This window comes from Megalobrama amblycephala, linkage group LG6 (assembly GCF_018812025.1).
Source record: "Megalobrama amblycephala isolate DHTTF-2021 linkage group LG6, ASM1881202v1, whole genome shotgun sequence".
In the NCBI taxonomy this organism is placed as follows: Eukaryota; Metazoa; Chordata; class Actinopteri; order Cypriniformes; family Xenocyprididae; genus Megalobrama; species Megalobrama amblycephala.
The window spans coordinates 1962430-1987505 of NC_063049.1; the positions used below are offsets into that span (position 1 = coordinate 1962430).

A 25076-nucleotide genomic window follows, 5' to 3' on the forward strand; every position below is an offset into this window, starting at 1 on the left:
TCTTGGATAATAAACTGTTTCATCATTGTACTCACCGTTCTCCCGAGTCTGTGTTCTGTTACACCTGAAAGGTGAAGCACACTATTACTAAGCCATAAGTAATCTGTAGTGAGCTCCAACTCACTAACACCTGTCATTTTATGGAACAGAGCTCCCCCTTTTGCTGCCAGAAAAGCCCTGACCTGTCGAGGCATGGACTCCACTAGACCCCTGAAGGTGTGCTGTGGGATCTGGACCAGGATTTTAGCAGCAGATCCTTTAAGTCCTGTAAGTTCTGAGGTGGAGCTTCCATGGATCGGACTTGTTTGTTCAGCACATCCCACAGATGCTCGATTGGATTGAGATCTGGGGAATTTGGAGGCCAAGTCAACACCTCAAACTCATTGTTGTGCTCCTCAAACCATTCCTGAACCATTTCTGCTTTGTGGCAGAGTACAGTATCCTGCTGAAAGAGGCCACAGCCACCAGCGAATACCGTTTCCATGAAAGGGTGTACATGGTCTCAACAATGCTTAGGTAGGTGGTACGTGTCAAAGTAACATGCACATGGATGGCAGGACCCAAGGTTTCCCAGAAGAACATTGCCCAAAGCATCACACTGCCTCCACCGGCTTGCCTTCTTCCCATAGTGCATCCTGGTGCCATGTGTTCCCCAGGTAAGAGACGCACATGCGCCCGTCCATCCACGTGATGTAAAAGAAAACGTGATTCATCAGACCAGGCCACCTTCTTCCATTGCTCCGTGGTCCAGTTCTGATGCTCACGTGTCCACTGTTGGCTCTTTCGGCGGTGGACAGGGGTCAGCATGGGCACCCTGGCTGGTCTGCAGCTATGCAGCTCCATACGCAACAAACTGATGCACTGTGTATTCTGACACCTTTCTATCAGAACCAGCATTAACTTCTGGGGCAGTTTTAGCTACAGTAGCTCATCTGTTGGATCGGACCACATGTGCATCAATGATCTTGGCCGCCCATGACCCTGTCGCCAGTTCACCACTGTTCCTTCCTTGGAGCACTTTTGATAGATACTGACCACCACTAACAGGTGCCGTGATGAAGAGATAATCAGTGTTATTCACTTCATGTGTCAGTGCTCATAATGTTATGCCTGATTAGTGAACATTGTCTGATGAATAACATAAATAACATTAAAATCTGAGAAGGCCCATAGTAGTTTGCGTCCCTGGATCATCGGTCGTTTAACGTTTTTATTGTAAACAGTCGTCATGTTCTTCTGCTCTCATCTAACCTCAGATTCTTCAAGCTTTGAGTAGGCGGGGCTAAAGCTCCAAATGGGGTGCAGATTCCTCTAGAAGCCTCTGATTGGTTAATTTATCACAGTGATAGAAAGATGGAGACAGCAAGATTTAGCAAGACTAAACAGAAAACGTAATGTCACTACTTTACATTATAGATTAGATGGCATTTATTACAACTTTGTAGTCATTATAGTATTTTATAAATTCCATAAATGTGAAAGCTTAATTCACTGTTTGAAAATCATCTACAAATGATGTCATCTACATGTCAATCAGTGAACACTGGCAGAAAAGACAGAGAAAGAAATTAAAGAAAAAGAGGTTTAATAGAGAAAGAAGTTAAAATAGCACTGAAATCAAATGAAAGAATCTTTTACTCTAGTGACGTCACATCAGGAGGGAGCGATGACACTGTGTACATAGTGATATTAAGATGTTCTCTGTGCTGCTGATTTCCATTATTAAAGAGTTGATATGTTGTTGCTATATTCTTCTTCTTTGCACATTTTGTTTGTTGGCCAATATATTTTCTTTATACAAGCACTCATGACACAATGAAGAGATATTGTGTTAATGTAGACACAAAGTGTATTTTATATATTTTGTATCTCACTGACAGTAATAAAGCTGAAAGAACATGGAAACAAATAAATAATAATTTGATATTTGATAAATAAAAATAAAATGCAAATGCTGAGGTGGATTTTTTCTGTGAAACCGCTATGGAAATACAATATTCGTACAAACTCTGTAGCACATTCAAATTAACACACTTCCAAAGAATTACAGCAACAATCAACAAAAAACAGAGAAATGACGTGGACACACAAATGAGGAAGATAAAAATGAAAAAAGTTTTTGTTTCTTTGTGTTTTTTTTTAAGAGTGAAATAAACAAATGATGTGATGCACTGAATGAGAGCATATATAATAATCACTTTGTTTAAAGACGGACAGAAACATCAGACTCAGGACAGAAACACACGACCTCTAAAGTAAGAACAACTTCATTCTTTAACCACAATTAGACTTTGAGATGTTAATATGGTCTTAATGATTGTGAATCGAGTTATGCTGCTAAATTAGTATATTTTTCATACTTTTTTCACAGATTTCTTCCTCAGAAATGGAGCAAACTCTATATTTCATTCTTCTACTCATTGGTGAGTGTTTGTTGTTTTATTTATGGTTTATAGTTTCATCAGGTTTGACTCTGTTATGAAAAGCATTAAATCAAAGCCTCTCTTTCACAGCTCTCTGCTCCGTATCTGAATGTGTTCAGCGTCAGTATCACTTTATAAACGTGAACAAGACCTGGACTGAAGCTCAGAGATACTGCAGAGAGAATTACACAGATCTGGCCACCGTTGACAACATGAACGACATGAACGAGCTGAAGAAGACTGTGAATGATGGAGGTGTTCAGTATGTCTGGATTGGGCTGCAGAGGACGGGTGTTGATAAATGGCAGTGGTCTTCAGGTGATCCTGCGCTCTATCTGAACTGGGCTCCTGGACAACCTGATGGTGGAAATCAATGGTGTGCTATGATGAGAAATGGACAGTGGAATGATCTTCTATGCAGTGATAACCGGGCTTTCATCTGCAACAACAGTGAGTGCAGATTTTAAAATGACTACATCTGTTCATTAGTAGATGTACCATAAACCAAATTTTAATGCAATAAAATACACTATTACTTTTCAATCTGATTGTGAATATAGAAGAGTCTGTGGATGTTTGCCACACTTTCAATGAGTTAATTTCTGTATAAACATGTTTTATCTTTAAAATAATTCTACAGATCTTGATTTCAAACAGCTCAAATGTTTCAATGACATCTGTCCAAACCATAAAGCAGCATAAGATTAACAAACTGATTAATGTGTTTGTTCTTCTTAAAGTGAACACAGGACTCGTCTTTATCAATCAGATGAAGAACTGGAGAGACGCTCAGAGTTACTGCAGACAGAATCACATTGATCTGGTCAGTGTGAGGAACCAGAATGAGAATCAACAGGTTACGCAGTTCATTAGTGATAATCGCATATCTGGTGATGTCTGGATCGGTCTGTTCAGAGACTCATGGCAGTGGTCAGATCAGAGTAACTCCTCATTCAGATACTGGTATGCTGGTGAACCTAATAATGCTAGAGGTGTCGAAAACTGTGGAGAGATTTATCCTAACGCTCAGGGACAATGGAATGACATCTCTTGCAACTACCAGTTTCCTTTTGTGTGTCATGAAGGTGAGCAGATCCTCACAAACACACACAATCCATCCATCACCTCCAGATATCTTAAAGTTCACTCTACATGTCTGACATGACAAATTCCTCCACAGTGTTTGTTCTGCATGTTGTTTTTGATCAGTCCCTCTCTATGGATTGTTTTGTGTCCAGATAAACTGATCCTGATCAAAGAGAATCTGACGTGGCCTGAAGCTCTGAGATACTGCAGACAGAATCATGTGGATCTGGTCTCGGTTCATTCAGAAGAGATTCAGCGTCGTGTGATGAATGTGGTTAAACAGGCGTCTACTGAGGCGGTGTGGTTGGGTTTACACAACTTCTGCAGCCTGAACGTGTGGATCTGGGTGAGAGGAGACATCGTGTGCTATCAGAACTGGGCTCCAGGGAACGGAGTAGAACCGGAAGACTGTCGCCTCGAGAAGAGAAAAGGAGCAGTTCAGTCTGGAGGAGATCAGCGCTGGATCAGCCTTCCTGAAACTCGCACACTCAACTTCATCTGCAGAAATGATGAGTGAATGTTTGTGTGTTTACTTACATTCACTGTTTTCATTCTTCATTTTTTCTCTTATTTACTTGTATTTGTTTTAGTAAGTTCTGAGTGAATCTGCTAACTGCTAAATTTTAATCATCATGGAATAATGTGATCTTAACATAAAATGTTTTAACATTAATGTTTAATATTCTTTAGATTTTAAGTGTGTTTTATAAATCTCTTTATATATCTGGTGTGGTTACGTCTCTTTATGTTTTCACTAATCTTATCTATATCAATAACTGGTTGAATGTGAATCTGTGAGCAGCAGCTCTTCAGAATAATATTGTTTGTGTCTCAGAATGAAATCTGGTTTATTCTTAGAAAAGCTGAAGTGAAGTTTGGGTATAAAATATCTTGTGTTTGATCAAAATCATCAGATAAACATGTGAAACAGAACATGAGCTCAAATAAACTCATCTACAGTCAGTATTCTCGCCTCTGATTATTTCCTGATTTTCAATGTCACAATGACCGCTCAAATGACAGATATGCAAAACTTGAATTTGACTTGATCACAGATGGTTTTCTTTTCAATGATTTCTGATTTGATTTCTTCTGCTTTTCTCTTGAGGTCTGTTGAAAGGATTCACAGTTTTAAAGAAGTAGGAACCCTTAATATGTGGATGGAGTATTAACACAAACAGAAAGGCTCAATTCATTGAAACTGTTATTCATTTTTGAGCAAAACACCATTCAGTAAGGGCAAAAAACATTAATGATTCACAAATGCAGTTCAACAAAAATAAATAAATAAAAAATACAAATACAAATTTATAAAAAAAAATATCCCAGAAATTCAAATACAATTCAGGGGCTCATTTAGCATGACAAAACCTTTTAACAAAAAAGTCAATTAATTCAAAAATTAGATTGTTCATTCAAACTCTTTTGGTGTGCAAATCACAAATTTCAGTATTAACTGGATATGCAGTTCACATGAACAATTCTTGACTGAGTTCACAATTCAGCAGTAGCTTATACCTCAGAGTCCATATGCACTTAGACCTTTAAGAATCCTTAAGTCCATTAAAACCAGCCTGAATCAAACCAGTTCCCTTTGCAGTTCATAAAGAGTTCTTTCAGCCCTTCAGACAACATTTACACAGTCCCATGGACACTCAACTGACAAACCCATCATGACAATAAAAAAAAACAAAAACAATACTTGTTGTTCTTGTTCAGTCAGTCAGTCATCACATGGGAGGACAGACTAGGATCATACCATTGTGTGAAAGAAGGGAGGGGTACACACCCTCTGAAGATAGCGAGGGTAGTCATACAGGCACATACAGGTGCACAGAGCGACAGGGGGAGTCAGATTTAAATTAGGAAAGCAATGGGAAGCAATTAAAATTTTTAAAGGGTGGTATAATGCTATTTCATGTATTCTGACTTATTTACACTGTTAAAGAGTTGGATTCTCATGCTAAACATGGCCAAAGTTTCAAAACATGAGTTGGACGTATGACGTAAAAAAAAAATGTCCCAAAAATTCTCTTCCAAATCGTCTCAGCTTTCGGATTTTTTTTTTCGAGCATCGGTCTGAGTGACATAAACGAGGTCAGAATTCCTTGTACGGGCACTTCTCCCGGAAGGGCGCGGGCGCACATGTGGACCTGAGCGAGAGAGCAAGGGCACGCCCATCAACGTGCGGTCAGTTCAGTGCTGGATTTACAGATCGTTTGAAACTGAAAGATGGAGCAGTCACAGTGGTAATGATCCCGGTCATGAGAACAGCATGTGGTGAGTAAAACTGCTTCAAATGTCTGTTTTGTTGGCAATAGGCGCCTGAGTGCATATAATGTAAACAACACGAACGTAGTGAATTCTGTTGTACAAATCTAAAAAATTTATTGTAATTATCCTTATATGTTGATGATTACATGTCTCCTCAAAACTGCCTGTACTACATGCTGATGAGTTTTCTCTTAGAAGTGCTTATGCTGATGTTTCACAAGTCTTCACTTACAAGTGTGTGTGTGTAGAGCCTTTTAGTCACGTAGAACAGCTACTTTTGGGGACTTATTTTTGGGTTGTGGCCAAGCCAGAGTAAAAGACCATGTTTATATGAAAAATAAATGTATAAGTTGCAGTGTAAGAGGACTATGATTGTCACATGACAGGTGGCAGAGTTTTTCCTGGTTATGTGCCTAATATGGTAAAAAGACAGAGGCCTCAGCCTTGGAGGTTACAGATATAAAAGTGAGGGGAAGCCTTCGTTCTTTTTCTTACAGCTACTTGTGTTTCTGTATGACTGTCTGACCTTTCTTGCACGAAATAAAACTTTCAAAAGACAGTTGGATGAGTTTGTCTCTTATGTAGTGAGTCGAGTCAAATTTCTGCCACAACAATTTGGTGTCAAGACGTGGGATCCCTTGGATGTGCCCTGCTGGGCCCGAGAAGTGGACAACGTAGGCCGCCTGAAGCATACGTCTTCAGCCCTACCCCACGTAGCTTCAGGGACGAGGGGGTCGGCAGCGGCTGTGCCCGGGGGGGACACCACTGGGATCAGAAAAAAACCCAGGTGGCTACACGACTGCCTGGTAAGAGATAAAATAAAATTCTAAGACTCTGTGGTGCGTGTCAGGGAATTCTAGGGGGGAATTGAGATCATTGCAAACGGGAATTAAAAGATTTTCTTTGAAATTTTGGGATTAAGAAATGTGATTTAGTAAAAAAATAACTAAAATGAATTAGGACCCTAAATTTCTAAATGTTTGGCTTTTGGGGAAATTTGTTATTTGAAATTTGTCACATAGTTAAGATATCTTCAAAGGGGGATTGAGGCTGTGTCACACAGTTTGAGGTGTCTTGGCAGAGGAGGGATTGAAACTGTGTGGGCCAGTTTGAAGTGTCTTAACTGATTAAAGAGAGCCAGTGCTTATGCTCACCGATTTGAGGCTGACGAAATCGGATCTGGGGGAGACGTCCAACAGATTATTAGGTGCGCACCCAACAGAGGAAAATCCACGGAGACAGATACAGCCAAAATGAGGAAAGCCCAGAGTAATCTTACAAATTATGATAAACCGGTCTACTATCAAATGAGAAAGGTGGATGGCCAAAAGAGCATGTTAGATATAGATAAACTAGTCAAGTATTATGATTTTTTCCAGAAGAGGGAACATTAAGTGTCATAAGACTTAAGGTCGTAAGGGACTGAGTTGAAGAGAACTGCGATGTGGGGATGTTGTGTTTGTGTGAAATGTAAGAGGCTAGAGGAAGCAGGCAGAAGGGAAAGAAGGTCGATGCAGAAAGAATTAGCATGTAGGGAAGCAAAACAAAGAAAAAGTAGAGAAAAAAGAAGAAAAGGTAGAAAGAAAAAAGTAGAGAAAAAAAAGAGGAAAAAGAAAATAAGGAGAAAGTGATTGCGTTACACCATATTAACCCTTTTTTTCTCTGTCTCTCCACATCCACCACCATACCCACACTATCCCGTGGCTGAGCTGCAAGCCCTAAAAGTTGACCCCGACCCTGACTGCTCTCCGCCGAAGAAGCCGACAGCGCCGACAATGCAACCAGCAACACGAAAGCAGAAACAGCAGCCTCCTGCAACCCCCAAAGAAGAAGAGGAGGAGGTGCTCAGGGACCCACCAACGAAGAAGCGAAAGACACGACAGACTGTGAAGGAAGAAAATGTGAGTGTTACAGCTCCAATGATTGAAGTTTCAGGGCTGGATGAGCCCATGGTGGTCTTTGGGCCATGGACTGTGACTAACATGAAGGACACACGCTTGGCTGAGCTACTGAAACAAGCCTTGCATGTGGAAGACCAACTGGAAGAGGCAAGAGAGGCAGAAGCAAAGCCAGCGGCAGAAACAGAGAAACAAACAGCCGCGGAAGGAAAGCTTGCCTTGGTAAGAAGAGAAAGAGCCAGAGCAAAGTCTGACAAAGAGTTGCAAGTGGCCCTTGTGAATGTCAAAGCTTGGAGAGAGAAGAAACACTAATGATTGAAGGTAAAGCAAATAACACGGGGGGAACAGGAGAAGATGGAGGTGCTGGATCTGCAAAACGGATGGTCACTGGTTTAGAGACTGTACAAAATGCAGAATCTGCAAGAAAGATGGCCATTGGGCCCAGAACTGTCCCGAAAGCCAGCAAAATCAAGCAGACTGAGGCAGGGGAGATGGAGAGCAGGGAGGATGGGCCATGGGCGAACAGCCAACAGCTACGAATCAGGGAAGTGAAAATTTTCTAACAACACACATTTACACATACACTGACTTACATACTGCTCTCTGCAATGAAGGAAATGCTTGCCCTCTGTTAGAAGTTTCTGCTATGAGTAATGTTTCTGATAATCTTTCTGTTTCTGATTCTAATTCTAAATGTATGACAACGTAAAAGAGTGGGGGATTTTTAGAAATGACTAGATATTCCATGATGGTAGAAGGAACACCAGTTTCCTTTTTAGTAGATTCTGGAGTGGGGTGATCTGTATTACGATCATGTGACTTGCTATGTCAACCGAGAATGACAAACAAATTCATGAGTCTGTTTCTGCCTCAGGGCACCAAAATTTTTGAAAAACTTTTAGAACCTTTAACCTGTGAAACAGAAGGGGACAGGATGTTGAAACATGCCTTTCTGTATTAATCAGGATGTGCAATGGGTGTACGAATGGCGAATAACAAATGATGACTGGGCTAAAGATTTGAAAGAACAAAGCCATTTGATACAGAAATTGTCACCTGATGAATTACATTGCACGTCACGTCACAACAGAATGAGATCAACAATATGAAATCGACTGATTTGAGGGAGAATGGACTATTGTACCTTTCATATGTTTTTTTTTTTAATTTTTTTTTTTTTACATATGTAACGGTGTTTAAAAATAATGTATGTTAAATTCAGCTTAAATTGGGAAACTCGCCATTGGCTGTGACGTCACTCGCGTTAGTGCACATGATATTGCGGGGCGGAGCTCTATAATCAGAGTCTCATAGCTCGTCCTGCTGGTAAGTCGCATAAATGTTTGCTCCGTCTTAATAATTACATTTGGATCATTTTCAGGCCCAAGTTTGAACTATAAACCACACAAAAGGTTACTCATTTTGTCTGTTAAGTCCTAGTTGTGTTATTCGAGTCAAATATGTATTATTTGTGACTATACGATGAACAGTGTGTTAACTGGCCTGATTGTAATCTCCAAACTTCTGTTTATTTCATTTAAGACGTTGTATGCGACATCGATGTGCTATATGCTGTATGCTGATAAGCCATTTGGTCCTGTTTTCCCAGGTATGTGTTTTATTCGAGTTTTGTCATGTTCTATGTTAAAATATTAGCCCCAGCTGAATGTTAGCTTTTAGCACATGTGCTGTATCGTCTCGCACGTGCTCTCTGCTGTGTAACTGCGCCATCTAAGGGCTGCGTTATTCTCTCTCCATTTCATTTATATAAAATATGTAAAATGATGGTTACTTGAGTTTATATTTTCACTGTATTAATGTTAATTGTCTATTAGTGTTTTATATTTTATTTTCATGGATGTATGCTTTAAGAATTTTTCCACTATATGTTCACGCTCAATTTGAGAAAATGTATATAATCAGAGTCTCATAGCTCGTCCTGCTGACGTTGTATGCGACATCGATGTGCTATATGCTGTATGCTGATAAGCCATTTGGTCCTGTTTTCCCAGTCGTCTTGTCACAGATACAGTAAAGCAACCCTGAGTGACCATCCACCTGATCTCCATGTGAATTTATTCCATCTACACACACACACAGTCACATTGGTGCCGTGACCCGGATGGGAGTGAGGTTTAGGGGGGTGAGTGTAACGGAGGCCAGCTAGTAGTTGCTGTGCGAGTAAACCTCACTCCTCTGATCTCAAGAGATGCTCTAGCGACTGACGCTAGAGGTTGCAGCCTTTAGCCTCCTCGTTAGAGCGTCCGACTCCCATGCCGGAGACCCAGGTTCGAGACCCGCGTAGGGCGGGGTGAGAAGGACCTGGACAAGAGGGGTTACACATATTTTATAACGAAGTACAAATACTTTGTTACCTTACTTAAGTAGAAATTTCAGGTATCTATACTTTACTGGAGTAATTATTTTTCAGCCGACTTTTTACTTCTACTACTTACATTTTCACTCAATTATCTGTACTTTCTACTCCTTACATTTTAAAAATAGCCTCGTTACTCCTATTTCATTTCGGCTTGTTTTCATTCCAGCTTGAGAAAAAAAAACTATCCAGATAAATCGCGCCATCCGCATAGAGTGAATTTACTCAAAAAAGTTATTATTTCTCCACTACTGGCACACTCCACACATTTAGGCTATCAAACGGTTGCTTTCTCTTTGTCCTCCGCAAATTAAGATAGGTAGTTCAGTAGAGAGGCGTTTGAATAAATTAGCGTACCGGTTTTTAAACTTTTTCTCTTTTTTTAGCGTGACCCTTTTTATTTATTTGACCCATAGTCCTATACAACCATGTAGCTAAACAAGCCAAAACGAGTTAATTTAAAATGAAACTGAAGGTAAACCGTTGCTCTCATGGTGGTTACCTCTCTCTTTCGGTGAAGTGGAGCAGTGCTCTTGCTGAATGGCACGGATTGCCCTACGGACTATTGTACCTTTCATATGTTTTTTTTTTTTATTTATTTTTTTATATATTTTATAACGAATAAGCTGCGATGTCACGTTTCCAGTGCTTTGTTGTGTGTGCGTGAGGCGCAGGCGCGATCAAACTGTCTTTGCAGGGGACTTGCCTCATCGTCATGGCAACGGTTCGTGAACAGGTCTGATTACGTCAGAGTTTGTTGCAGTTTGTTGGATGCTCAGACGACCAAACAAACGCCGATTACACATGTTCAGTCTTGTAAAAACAGACTCCGACCAACGGCAACAGGGTTATCACACCTATCCAACAAACTCCAACAGACGAGTTTGTTGGCGTTTGTCGGTGCGGTGTGAACTGAAACAGCTGAAAACTACCCGCATTTGGCGGGTGTTAATGTCAAGCCCTGATTGTTACTAAGCCTGCCCGGGTACACCAAAACTTTTCTTGTCCGTTGCCCTCACAGATTCCTGTAGTTAAGCTTGGATGTACAATTACATTCCAATAAAGGTCACTGATGACATGCCTCAGAAGTTTGACTTTTTGCACCAATACTTATAGGCAACTAGTCATCATGTCTTCCACTCCACGAAACGCATGTTAATGCTCAGTAGTAAACATATATGGTGCTTTAATGTATTTGCATTGTACTAAAATGCGTTCATTTTCAATGGGCATATATGCGGCTGAAACAGGTAGCTGTTACGGTACACGGGAGGCAGACACAGATGTAAACAGGTAACTTGCGTTTATTGACACCAGTAGAGCAGAGAGCATGAAACAGGTAAGCAGAGTAGAGTCAATGGATGATTAGATGATAATGATGGAGATAGTTACTGTCCTTTTCCTTTCAGATATGTACACGCTGGAGCTTGGAGATCGCTGGAGGATACTGGAGTAGACTGGAGCACACCCACACAGAAGACGAGGAACACAGAGGGAAGGAGACACGCTGGAGACAGGTAGGTATGGAATAAGGAGTCCTTGGGGTAAGCATTAACTGATGTATATGCAAACGAGACCGGACATGGAGTGCTGTGTTTGTGTGCTCTAAATGGTGCTGCTGATGAGTGTGGTGATGAGGTGCAGGTGGCGGTGATCAGTACTCTGGGGAAGGTGTGCGCTGGGATTGGTTGATGTTGGAACCTGACGTATCTGTGACAGTACCCCCCCCTCCACGGCCCGCTCCTGAGGGCCAAGGACCCCGACGCCATGGTGGTCGTCCTCTTCCCCGGGGTGCCGGTCTATCAGGGTGGCTGTCGTGGAAAGTTTGGAGTAAGTTGGGATCAAGGATGTCGTTTCTTGGAACCCAGGAGCGTTCCTCGGGGCTGTATCCTTCCCAGTCGACTAAGACCAAGGAAGCGTTGCAATTCTTTGATGGTAGTGGGTTCTGGCCAGTTGGTGATGGATTCCACCTTCCTCTCGTCCATCCGGATGCCACTGTGGTCAATGATGTATCCGAGGAATGAGACAGTGGGTTGATGGAATGAACACTTTTCTGCTTTGAGGAATAGATGGAACTGGCGTAGACGGGTGAGGATCTCCGCAACGTGTCGGCGATGTTCGGCCTGGCTCCGGGAGTAGATAAGTATATCGTCGATGTAGACTAGGACGAAGCGGTTGAGAAACTCCCGGAGCACCTCGTGTATGAAGTCCTCGAATACAGAGGGGGCGTTGACCAGGCCATGTTCCAGGGCCGCTGGGACAAGAGGAAGGGGATATCTGAATTTAACAGTGATTTTATTGAGTGCGCGATAGTCTATGCATGGCCGCAAGCCTCCGTCCTTTTTAGCCACAAAGAAGAAACTGGAAGCAGCAGGGGAAGTAGACGGCCTGATGTATCCTTGGGCTAGGGCCTCCTTGATGTAATCCTCCATGGCCTTCTCCTCCGGGATGGATAATGGGTAGATTTTACCCTTCGGCACTGGTTCACCCGGAAGCAGGGCGATGGCACAGTCCCATGGCCGGTGTGGAGGCAGCTTGGAAGCCCTCTGCAGGCAGAAGACATCGCTGAAGGGGGCGTAACACTTGGGGATGACGATGGAGCGTTGTTCAACTGGACTCTCGATGGAAGTTGCACAGAGGGAGAGATCAGAAGGTGGAGAAGGTGGCACAGGAAGTTCAGTTAGACAGCGAGAGAAACAGGTGTCGCCCCACTTCAGGATTTCGCCCATCTTCCGGGTTGTGCTGCTCCAACCAGGGGCGCCCTAGAACCACGTCAGCGGTGGAATCCTCCAGAACCAGCAGATGTAATTCTTCTTGATGGAGTAGACCGACTTGAAGCTTGAGGGGTCCTGCCACTGTGCGAACATGCTTACGGCTGAGAGGCTTGCCAGTTATGGAGTTGATCTGGTAGATCGTCGGAGACGGAGAGGTCTTGAGACGTAGCTGCCGGCTGACCCTGAATCGAGGAGCGCGACCACTGTAAGGGAGATATCAGCGGCAGTAAGATTGACGACAGTGGTGAGTGGTTTCATCTTTTGAGTAGAAGGAATGATGGCACTCACCATGGGTCGAGGAGGTCGTGTGGGGCACGCCGCAATCGCATGCCCAGGAGCGCCACAGTACAAACATAAGTTCAGGGTCAGCCGACGGCGGCGCTCAGCGGGCGATAAACGGGAGTTCTCTACGTCCATTGATTCGTTGGCTGTGTAGTGATTTTTACTTTGTCCATCCTAGGACACAAAGTAAAATAGGGATTGGTACTCAAGTCACCGCTGACGTTGTGATTTTTGGACACGCGTCCCTTAAGGTGTGGTTATGAGTACATCAGATGACCACTTCCCCCTTTTTCCCTAGTTCAGGGCACCAGTCAAGGTCTGTTACCTTGGCAGTATGAGAACACTCCCAACAGGGGCTTTCATTCATTTAGAATTAATGTAAAGTGGTCAGCTGATTTATCTGAAAGATTGGTGATATTGCTAACTTGTAGAACCTTTTCTGTATTATCAGCACAAGGAAGACACAAGTGTAATAAAATAAATTTTATTAACAAAAAGATAAACAAGAATAACTAACACAACTACTAAATGAATACTATGAATGATAAAGGAATAAAGTGCGTAAGATACATAGAATACAAGTGATTAAGTTGGGTGTGGCTATGGAAGAGTTACGTTATCTTATGGAAAGATAAACTGTTTCTCTAAAAATAATAAGGTGGAGAACCTTATTATGCACCAAACAAATAAACGAAAGATTATTTGTTATTAACTAACATCAGCTATATTACATCTAATGGAAATTAGGAAATTATATACTGATAATATACAACAATGCCAAGGTCTCTGGAAAGAGGTTTGGTTAAGTGATATTTACGTTCCACTTGGTCGAGTCCGATGACGGTGACGTCTTCCACTGGTTGTGCTGGGCGACAGTGCAGTGGGGAGAGGAGCCAGAATCAGTTTCAACAGTCTTGAACACGAAGCTCTGTGGGATGCTGATCTCCTGGAGCACCAAAGGGTCCTAAAATCTGGAACACGTAGATGAGGCCCTGGTGTAGGTGCAGAAGGTCCTTAACAATCTGGAACACGCAGACAAGGGATCCTTGAAGTGAAGGTTTGCTCTCCTGAGCTTAACCTTGTTGCAGATGTCGTCACTGTCTCGCTGGACAGAAACTCTGAACGTAGTGTTTGTTGATGTCTCTTTCCTCACAAGCTAGAGGCTCAGAACGTGGTCGTCTCTGTTGCTGCCTCACAGGCTGTAGGCTCAGATCACGGGATCTGTTGTTGTCTCTTCTGGATGGACCAGAGGCTCAGAACGGTATATCTGTTATGTCTTCTCCCTTCGCAGGGCAGACTCAGAACGATGTATCTGTTGTGTCTCAGCTTCGCAAGCTGGGACTCAGAATGGTATATCTGTTATGTCTTCCCCCTTTCAAGGGCAGACTCAGAACGGTGTATCTGTTGTGTCTATCCTCGTGCAGGACAGACTCAGAACAAGGAGTGTCTGTAGAAAGGGTACCTTTATCCATTTCCGATGAGGAGGAGATTGCATTTTCGCACTACAAATAGCTCTCACTGAGAATACTTATTTCTGTGAATAAGTATGAAATGGATGTGTAGTTTGCATCAGTTCTAAGGTTTTCAAACATAGTTTTGAATGGATTCGGATGGATCTTTGTGATCTCTCTGTTTCACCCATTTCTGCTAAGGTCCCGAGGAATTTTTATGGCAGTCTCTGGCTAACCTTAGGAAGTAGCGTCTAGATGGTGAAGGGCAGTAACTGCCTGTGGACCAATGAGAAGCCTTGTCCTTCCCAGGCTTGGTACAAGAGGTCTTCTTCTTACCCTCTAAGAGAGGTCTGGATGTTGTCCTTCCATCTTTATCTGATGGCGTTGGACAGTTTGTTTGTGTTAGTCCACCAAGATCCAATCAAAATGTAGCAAACCTTTGTCCACTGTTAAGGAGAGAGAGGGGCCCGGCCGTAAACTGGGCCCTGGAATTCACTACAGCTGGTTCTGGGGAGCTGACTGGTTCGGATCGGCAGAGGAGCATGTTGGGAAGTGACGGGTCCTGGTGCTCTTGGAGGCACGCCTGTATGCGAGTGGCACAGCGGATGGAGAGCTGGATGAATTTCTTGAGGCCGATGGAGTCCTCGCATGCAGCGAGATGCAGCCGTACCCGAGGTTCCAATCCTTGACGATATGTAGTAATAAGAGCTTGTTCGTTCCATCCGCTAACTGCAGCAAGCGTTCTGAATTGCAAAGCATAATCGTAAATAGACATTGATCCTTGTTTTAAATTGTAGAGTTTCTCACCAGGAGACGAATCTGTAATCGGTTTTCCGAACACCTCCTGGAAGTGGGAAATGAACGCCGGATAGGACTGTGTTATTGCACCACGTTGTGACCAGATGGAATCGGCCCGTTTCAATGCTTTGCCGCTTAACTGAGAGATGACAAAGGCGATTTTGGAAGTTTCGCTCGGGTACAGGTGCGGCTGCATCTCCAGGGCCAGTTTGCATTGCAGCAGGAATCCGCTGCAATCCTCCACCGATCCTGAGTAGGGCGCCGGTTTGGCCATGGGACTGGTGTACGGCAGTGGTGAAGAAGATCCTGTGGTGCTGGCTGTGGTGTTCGCTGGTGCAGGTGAGGGAGAAATGACTGGAGATGGTGGCGGTGGATTGGTGGTGAGGGTTCGCCGAAGTGCATCCACCAGGGCCTGAAATGGATCCGGCTGGCTCATACTGGGTCTGCGGTGTTGGTCCGGTCTTCTGTTACGGTACACAGGAGGCAGACACAGATGTAAACACGTAACTTGCGTTTATTGACACCAGTAGAGCAGAGAGCATGAAACAGGTAAGCAGAGTAGAGTCAATGGATGATTAGATGATAATGATGGAGATAGTTACTGTCCTTTTCCTTTCAGATATGTACACGCTTGAGCTTGGAGATCGCTGGAGGATACTGGAGTAGACTGGAGCACACCCACACAGAAGACAAGGAACACGGAGGGAAGGAGACACACTGGAGACAGGTAGGTATGGAGTAAGGAGTCCTTGGGGTAAGCATTAACTGATGTATATGCAAACGAGACCGGACATGGAGTGCTGTGTGTGTGTGCTCTATATGGTGCTGCTGATGAGTGTGGTGATGAGGTGCAGGTGGCGGTGATCAGTACTCTGGGGAAGGTGTGCGCTGGGATTGGTTGATGTTGGAACCTGACGTGTCTGTGACAGTAGCCCAGTGCATCCCAAATTTTTCAACATTAACATTTTAATATAACATTGTAGTCATTATGGCCTTTAGAAAAATGTTTTTTGAGGAGGTGGAGTGCACAATAGGCCCCTGTGGCGCGGCCTAAGCTTTTGTCCTTAATGGCATTTTTTCCCCCTACATTACTTTTACTTTTATACTTTAAGTAGTTTTGAAACCAGTACTTTTATACTTTTACTTGCGTAAAAAGCTTGAGTTGATACTTCAACTTCTACAGAAGTATTTTTAAACCCTGGTATCTATACTTCTACTTGAGTAATGAATGTGAATACTTTTGACACCAGTGTTACAGACCGTGTCAACAGCAATATCCTTTGAAACGTGAGACCATTCTGAGCATCATGCCAGTGTTTGAGTCACTACTAAAGGAAGGCATAATAATTCCATGCAATAATTCACCTGTGTGGACTCCAATCTTTCCTGTAAAAAAGATGAGACAAGAGTCAACCCACAGAGTGGCGTCTTGTCCAAGACTTGCAAGCAGTGAATGCAGCTGTCAGACAGAGAGCTTCACCAGTAGCAAATCCCTACACAATACTGGCACAAATTCCAAAAGATGCACAATTCTTTTCAGTGGTAGACTTGGCTAACGCATATTTCAGTGTGCCAATAAATAAAGATAGTGAATTTTGGTTTGCACTCAATTTTAATGGTAAAGGATACACTTTTACACGGTTGTGCCAGAGTACTGTGGCACCCACAATTTATAATGAGGCACTCCGGAGGAGTCTGGAGCCTCTGATTTTGACAGCTGGGACTGCTTTACTACAATATGTGGATGACCTGTTGATTTGTGCTAAAGATGAAGCTACATGTGTGGCTGATACTGTCTCCCTCCTGAAGCATTTGGCGCAGGAGGGACACCAGGTCAGCCTGTCAAATATGCAGTTTGTTAAGCACAAGTGACATTCTTGGGTCATGTCATTTCACCAAACAATAAATCGCTATCTGATAAGAGGGTACAGGCCGTAAAAGATGTGCCAAAACCGATCACAAAGAAACAAATGTTGTCATTTTTGGGCATGTGTTCATATTATAGAACATTCATTCCCAATTATGTGATTCTTGAATAGCCCCTGAGAGCCCTCACAGAAATTAAGCTTTTGAACCTATGAGCTTCAACTGTCTCAGGCTCCAACGTTGGGCCTACCTGTGCCAACAAAGCCCTTTTTTTCAGATGGTGGTGTTACAGTACAGACGGCACGGAGGCAGATGTAAAAGCAAGTATGGTTGTTTATTGATATCAGCAGTGATGAGGTGAGTAAATGGCAAATAGTAAGCTTGAAGAGATGATAGGGAAATGATACTGTCCTTTGTTGCTTGTAGATGGAGTTCTTGGAGGAAGATACAGATGACTGACGACGGGGAACACTCACACACAGAGAGGAGAACACGGGAGGCAGACTGGAGACACTGGAGATGTTGGAAGCAGGTAAGTAGCAGATTGGAGTCCTTGAGGTAAGTATACAAGAGTCTGTAATATGTACGAGACCGGACAATGACTGTGTGTGTGAGTGTGGCAGATATAGTGCTGGTGATTGCAGGGATGATGACGTGCAGGTGGCGGTGATTAGAACTCCGGTGATTGAGTGCGTGGGTATTGCAGGGAGGTGGAACCTGACGTGTCTGTGACAGTACCCCCCCTCCCACGGCCCGCTCCTGAGGGCCGAAGACCCCGACGTCGTGGTGGCCGACCTCGAGGGCGTGGGGCAGGTCTGTCCGGGTGGCTGGTGTGGAAGGCTTGTAGCAGATTAGGATCAAGGATGTCGTTTCTCGGGACCCACGACCACTCCTCTGGCCCGTAGCCCTCCCAGTCTACGAGGTATTCCAGGAGACCACCACGGCGCCGGGAGTCCAGAATTTCACGAACCTCATATGCAGCTCCATCCTTCAGAAGAAGTGGAAGGGGGGGCTCGGCGGCTGCCACGTCAGGTTCTGTGGAAGGAGAGACAGAAGGGTGGTGAGGTTTTAACAGGGAAACATGGAAGGTGGGATGAAGGTACGCAGGAAGCGGCCAATCTCCTGGATCTTCCGTTCCGTCTGCCCGTTTGTCTGAGGGTGGTATCTGGAAGACAGACTTACGGTCACACCCAGGAGGGACAGGAAGGCCTTCCAGACCCGGGAAATGAACTGGGGCCCTCTGTCAGATACTATGTCCTTGGGGATTCCATAGTAACGAAAGATGTGGTTGAACATTAGTTCTGCAGTGGTTAGAGCGGTAGGTAGACCTTGTAGAGGAATTAGATGGCAGGCTTTGGAGAATCGATCCACTACCACGAGGATGCAGGTGTGACCGTCTGAAGGTGGGAGGTCCGTTATGAAATCCACTCCCAGGTGTGACCATGGTCGCTCAGGAACGGGCAGAGGATTGAGCTTGCCGGCCGGCAATTTTGGATGAGTTGTGATGGCAAGCCTTGCTTACCCCGACATTTTTACCATCATTACGCTAAAGCAACCCATGGAAAAGACACATTTCAAAAATGGGGATGGTAGCGCAAGTGAAAGAATTGGGGTTTACAAAGGAGTTCACAATATTTGCAGAAAATTTTTTAAAAGATGTGTGATTTGTAACACCCACAATTTGGCAAGGGGAATAAAAATGCCTCAAATGTCTTAGCCCCCGGCATCAGGCCCATTTGAATATCTTATGTGCGATTTCATTGAACTGACTCCATGTCTAAGTGTTCCCTATGTCAAAGCAGGAAGCAGCAGCAGTGGTGAAGGCCCTACTTACTGAGATCGTCCCAAGATGGGGAATCCCACGCAAAATAAGTTCAGACAATGGAACGCACTTTGTCAATGAGGCAATAAAACAGGTGGGCCAATTTTTGGGAATAGAGAGGAAAACGGTGGGGCCATTGAGAAACAGAAGGTATTTTAAGGAACAAATTGGCAAAATGTTGTGAGGAGACCAGGCTAACATGGCTAAAAGCATTGCCGAGTGTACATGGGAATGAGAAAAAGAAGCAGAATGAACCTGAGCCCATTTGAAATTCTTTTTGGTTAACCACCACATATGGGAGTTGAGGGGGGTAAGCAACTGCTGCCATCAACAAAACTGCGTGAACATGACATGATAAGTTATTGTAAAGAACTGTCTTCTCTGTTGTCTAACATTTGTGTCCAGGTGAAAGGAAGGTGTCTGAGAGCATCCTGCACAACATCGTGCCAGGTGATTTCGTGGTGGTACGAGACTTCAGAGAAAGAATTGGAGGGCAAAGAGGTGGCTAGGGCCATTCCAGGTGCTTCTGACAACTCACACAGCTGTGAAAGTGGCAGAAAGGGCCACCTGGATCCATGCCAGCCACTGCAGGAAGCCAAGGGGACGTTCAGGTTGGCTAATCTGAACCAACACATCAGTGCCAAGAAGAGGAGGGCACATGTCAATCAATGCCAAGATCCTGCATAGACACCAAGTGCCATTATCAGCTCAGGAACAAGGACACAGCTGGAACATCATGCTGTTTTCACATTCCAGATTTCAGTGACACTATCACTAACATAGTTGATCATATGAGGAGGGCTGTAAAAGAGCCTGAACAGGTACACGACTCATGGTCTGGGTGGTTAAACAATCTCTGGGGGTTATTGGCTGATTTACACTGTGTGATAGTGGGACTAGTGATATTGATGTGTTTGCCATGTATCATTCAATGTGTGTCAAGCGCTGTAAGGAGAGTGGTGAAGTCCATTGTGTCACAGCAAATGGTAAGGATGCTTGCTTACATGGATGATGACTATTTGGAGTGGTATGGGGATGAGAAAGGAAGTGATGTTAATGCAACAAGCAGCGAGAATTTTGTTTAAATGAAGTGAAAGAAACAAACAAACAGACAAATGTTATGAAACAAAAGCCAGAGTAAAAGACCATGTTTATATGAAAAATAAATGTATAAGTTGCAGTGTAAAAGGATTATGATTGTCACGTGACAGGTGGCAGAGTTTTTCCTGGTTATGTGCCTAATATGGTAAAAAGACAGAGGTTTCAGCCTTGGAGGTTACAGATATAAAAGTGAGGGGAAGCTTTCGTTCTTTGTCTTACACTCTGCAGCTTTTTGTGAGCTTGTATGACTGTCTGACCTTTCTTGCAAGAAATAAAACTTTCGAAAGACAATTGGATGAGTATGTCTCTTATGTAGTGAGTTGAGTCAAATTTCTGCCAAAACAATTCATAAATTCATTATTCATCATTCATACGCTCATTATGGTGATTCAAAGGTTATCCATGGATATTGCGATGGTGTATTGTGTGTTTAAATACAGTTGTTTAGCTGACCAATGATAGCTTGTAGATGATTTCCACACAACGTGACATCTCATCACTCTATCTCTGCTCACAACAACACGACTCCAGGAGCTCAGCTGTTTTCAGAAATACTTGGTGCAGCGTATTTATCTTTTATAAATATGATTAAACTAAAGACTTTTTGGAGATATGAAGGATGCACTACTACTCTATAGGTACTCAAGATTAACATGAGATTGGCAGAAACTGTGTGTGTGATACCAACAAATAGATATTGAAAAAAAGTCGATTTTGAAACAAATATTTGGTAGCACTTTATTTTACAGTACGTGTACTTTCCTGGTACATATATAGTAATTATGTTGTACATACAGGTAAAAGAGTGGTAACGCAAGGTACTTACCTGACATGTATGTACATGAAAACTAATAAGAAACACTGCTGTACTTTCCATTGGTACATACATGGTAATTACTTTGTACATATAGACACACACACACACACACACACACACACACACACACACACACACATTAACTAACTGGTATATTCACTAGTAAGTTCATACTAAGTACATGGAATTAGGACTATCAAATTGTGCAAAAAAAGTGCATACTTGTACATAAACATTACATAGGAATTACCGGCTCTTACCAGTGGCCAGTTTAAACTGCTTAGACTAGTCTTAAAACTAAAGTCATCTATTTTTTTCTTCAAGACATAAAAAGGTAGATCAGTCTCATTTGAATCAGAAAAGTAAGACTGATTAGCCCTAACTAAGTGCTAGTTGGTCAAACTAGATCTTAAAGGTCCCGTTTTTCGTGGTTTTTTGAAACTTTGATTGTGTTTATAGTGTGCAATATAACATGTGTTCATGTTTCGCGTGTAAAAAAACACAGTATTTTTCACATAATTTACTTATCTGTATACCGCTGTTTCCACTGTCATAAAAACAGGCTGATGACTTCCTTGTTCTATGAAGTCCCTCCTTCAGAAATACGTAACGAGTTCTGATTGTGCCAGCGGTTCCTGTGTTGTGATTCGACAGCTCTGAGCGCACCGTGCCCGGAAAAGTCACGCCTCTTACCATAACATGGAGATGCACGCGCTCAGTGTTAACATGTCTTTAATTTTACCCTATCAATTTGAGCCAGAATCAGACCCGGTGATTGGACTGCGGGATGAAAATAACAGCGTTTCGACGACATGGCGACAAACACACTCTACAAATGCAACTCTTGTGTATTCCTGTGGGCGGAGGTTAGTCAAAAAACTGTTTTAGTGACGTCATTAAAGAAGGAAGTAGAGGGATGTAGTCGTTCGATATAGGCGACTTCTGTTAAATAAAATATCTCGCTTGACATTGAACTTTGAGCTTTAAAATTTTACAGATTTTATTTATACTCTAACAACAACATTACACACTAACTAAAGTTTGAAACATGGGATCACGAAGAATGGGACCTTTAAGTCACAGTCTTAACATAGAGGCTAAGTTTATGCAACCAGCCATAGGTGTAACTTACACATTAACTAACTGGTATATTCACTAGTACAATCATAGTAAGTACATGGAAATAGGACCATAAAATAAAGTACACCCTTGTACATAAACATTACATAGGAATTACCTGCTCTTTAACCTTTGTAATAATAAGCTTAAGCATATTAACTAGTAAGGACTGTAAAGCAGTGGCGTGCAGTGGTGTTCTGAAATGAGGAGGCACATTTTTTTTATGAATCAATGTAAATTCATGTGCATTACTCTTAAAGTTGACACATCTTCCTTGTTAAATGAACATTACTTTACAGTACATCAAAAAAGAAAAAAAAACATTTTAAGAAACTATTTTGTAATTTTACATTAACAATGTAACGTTAATGTTCTATTTATCAAAACCAAGTTAGTGTTTTAAGCATTTCTGCATTCATTCCAAAATAATAACTAAAGGCAATAATAATTTAAACAATATATTTTATTTGTAAATTGCGTTTTTTCTTTTTAATTGTCAATTTGAGCTTGAAAAACAGCAGTCCACTAGATAGTGCGCATGGACTTTGAAAGGTTCGCGCGCTGAACTGTGCATGAGATGGAGTGGGACACGGAAAATGAAGGCCTGGCTATAGCCTACCCGCGGCTTAAGAAAACTTAAGGAACTTTTATTTTATTTCACACACAGCACAGAGAAGCATCTTTTTAATAAACTGACCAAACTGCCTGTCAAGTGATAGACGAAACTGACTTTTTTAAACAAATGAAAGGTAATGTGGACATTCACAGCCACGATGTACAGAACACCACACAAAGATATAGAAGAAAATGAAAAAAATTTATAAAAACATTTTGGATCAATAAACCTTAATGTGTGTGTGTATATATATATATATATATATATATATATATATATATATATATATATATATATATATATATAAAACTGCAGAAAGGCCACACAGATAGATATAAATTTCATATGTCGGCAAATCAAATTACATCGGCTAAATTGTCTGTGCGAGCAAGCTTTAACTAATCTACAGCGTAACATTGATGCACCAAAAAACAAAAACATAAATTAACTTAATAAAAAAAATAATTTTTTTTTATCAAACATTAATTTACAGAATTGAATTAGAACAGAATATACCGTTCTAATAAATGAAAATAGTCTAATAAAAAAAATGAAATATGATCAAGTCAAACTGCAAAATGCCTGAAGTGCAGCATATATTCAAAACACAAGCCACAAATAGTTAAATTAAATAACCCAGAGTGATCAATAAATAAATTAAAATTTAAGAAATTATTAAAATAACGATAGTATAGCCAGAATTGTCAACTTGTCTTTTTTAACTGCAGAGGCAATAAACGCTAAACTGGAGTGGCAGTCTTTTTAGCTAAACATTCACAACATCCAAAAATCATATTACATCCGGCTGAAATAGTTTGAAATCACTTGTAGCTACCCTACCTGATTGAGAGAGAAAAATCCAGTCTTTCACGCGATCTGCCTGTGTCTGTTTGTGTCTTTTCAAATAGCGCGCTAGTCAGCTAACATTAGTCAGCTCGTTGGCCGGCAGAAGCGCAGCGCAATGTTTGTTGTTGTTGAGTTCTAGGACATGAGCTGTTGGCACAACTTGCATCATATGTTTTTTGGATCATCTTTTATCATTTCAAAGTGCATCCAATTGTACACTTTATCCCAGACATTGTTAAAGATTTTATCCCTGCCGCAAAGATGCTCCTCTGTCGGTCACGAATCATGGAAGTGAAACTTAAATCCGTCACAGGGGTGGTTGGATTTACTCATGCACATTAAAAATATTTATTAAAGCTTATTTCTTTTCACATTTTTATTTTGTAGTATTAACATAGTAGGCTGTATGTTAACCTATTGGGAAAGAACCGGTACATCTATGTAAAATCAGATATTGAGCGCCCCCATATCTCGTCTCATAACACCTCTGCGATGATTCGACTGTGAGATTGGTAGTCGAATCAGGCTCCTCCTACCGAAGATTCGAATCGTCGACTATTCATGGTCACCCCTAGATACCATGGTCCTTAAACCAGGTACTGGTAGCTTTGGCACTGTGTGCAGGTGCCAAGTCCTGTTGGAAAATGAAATCTGCATGTCTATAAAGTTGGTCAGCAGCAGGAAGCATGAAGTGCTCCAAAACTTCCTGGTATACGGCTGCGTTGACCTTGGACCTCAGAAAACACAGTGGACCAACACCAGCAGATGACATGGCACCCCAAACCATCACTGACTGTGGAAACTTTACACTAGACCTCAAACAACGTGGATTGTGTGCCTCTCCTCTCTTCCTCCAGACTCTGGGACCCTGATTTCCAAAGGAAATGCAAAATTTACTTTCATCAGAGAACATAACTTTGGACCACTCAGCAGCAGTCCAGTCCTTTTTGTCTTTAGCCCAGGTGAGACGCTTCTGACGCTGTCTGTTGCTCAAGAGTGGCTTGACACAAGGAATGCGACAGCTGAAACCCATGTCTTGCATACGTCTGTGCGTAGTGGTTCTTGAAGCACTGACTCCAGCTGCAGTCCACTCTTTGTGAATCTCCCCCACATTTTTGAATGGGTTTTGTTTCACAATCCTCTCCAGGGTGCAGTTATCCCTATTGCTTGTACACTTTTTTCTACCACATCTTTTCCTTCCCTTCGCCTCTCTATTAATGTGCTTGGACACAGAGCTCTGTGAACAGCGAGCCTCTTTTGCAATGACCTTTTGTGTCTTGCCCTCCTTGTGCAAGGTGTCAATGGTGTCTTTTGGACAACTGTCAAGTCAGCAGTCTTGCCCATGATTGTGTAGCCTACAGAACTAGACTGTGAGACCATTTAAAGGCCTTTGCAGGTGTTTTGAGTTAATTAGCTGATTAGAGTGTGGCACCAGGTGTCTTCAATATTGAACCTTTTCACAATATTCTAATTTTCTGAGATACTGAATTTGGGATTTTCCTTAGTTGTCAGTTATAGTCATCAAA

At 42.3% G+C, this 25076-nt stretch overlaps 1 protein-coding gene across 1 annotated transcript; it reads left to right on the forward strand.

Annotated features, from left to right (window-relative positions):
- The first annotated feature begins 2116 nt into the window (after window positions 1-2116).
- Window positions 2117-4737, forward strand: LOC125269649 (macrophage mannose receptor 1-like). Its single transcript, XM_048192583.1, has 5 exons — window positions 2117-2255; window positions 2372-2423; window positions 2514-2873; window positions 3164-3508; window positions 3662-4737. Exons 2-5 carry the CDS (start codon window positions 2387-2389, stop codon window positions 4024-4026), a joined length of 1107 nt encoding a protein of 368 aa, XP_048048540.1. The 5' UTR covers window positions 2117-2255; window positions 2372-2386; the 3' UTR covers window positions 4027-4737.
- The last annotated feature ends 20339 nt before the right edge of the window (window positions 4738-25076 follow it).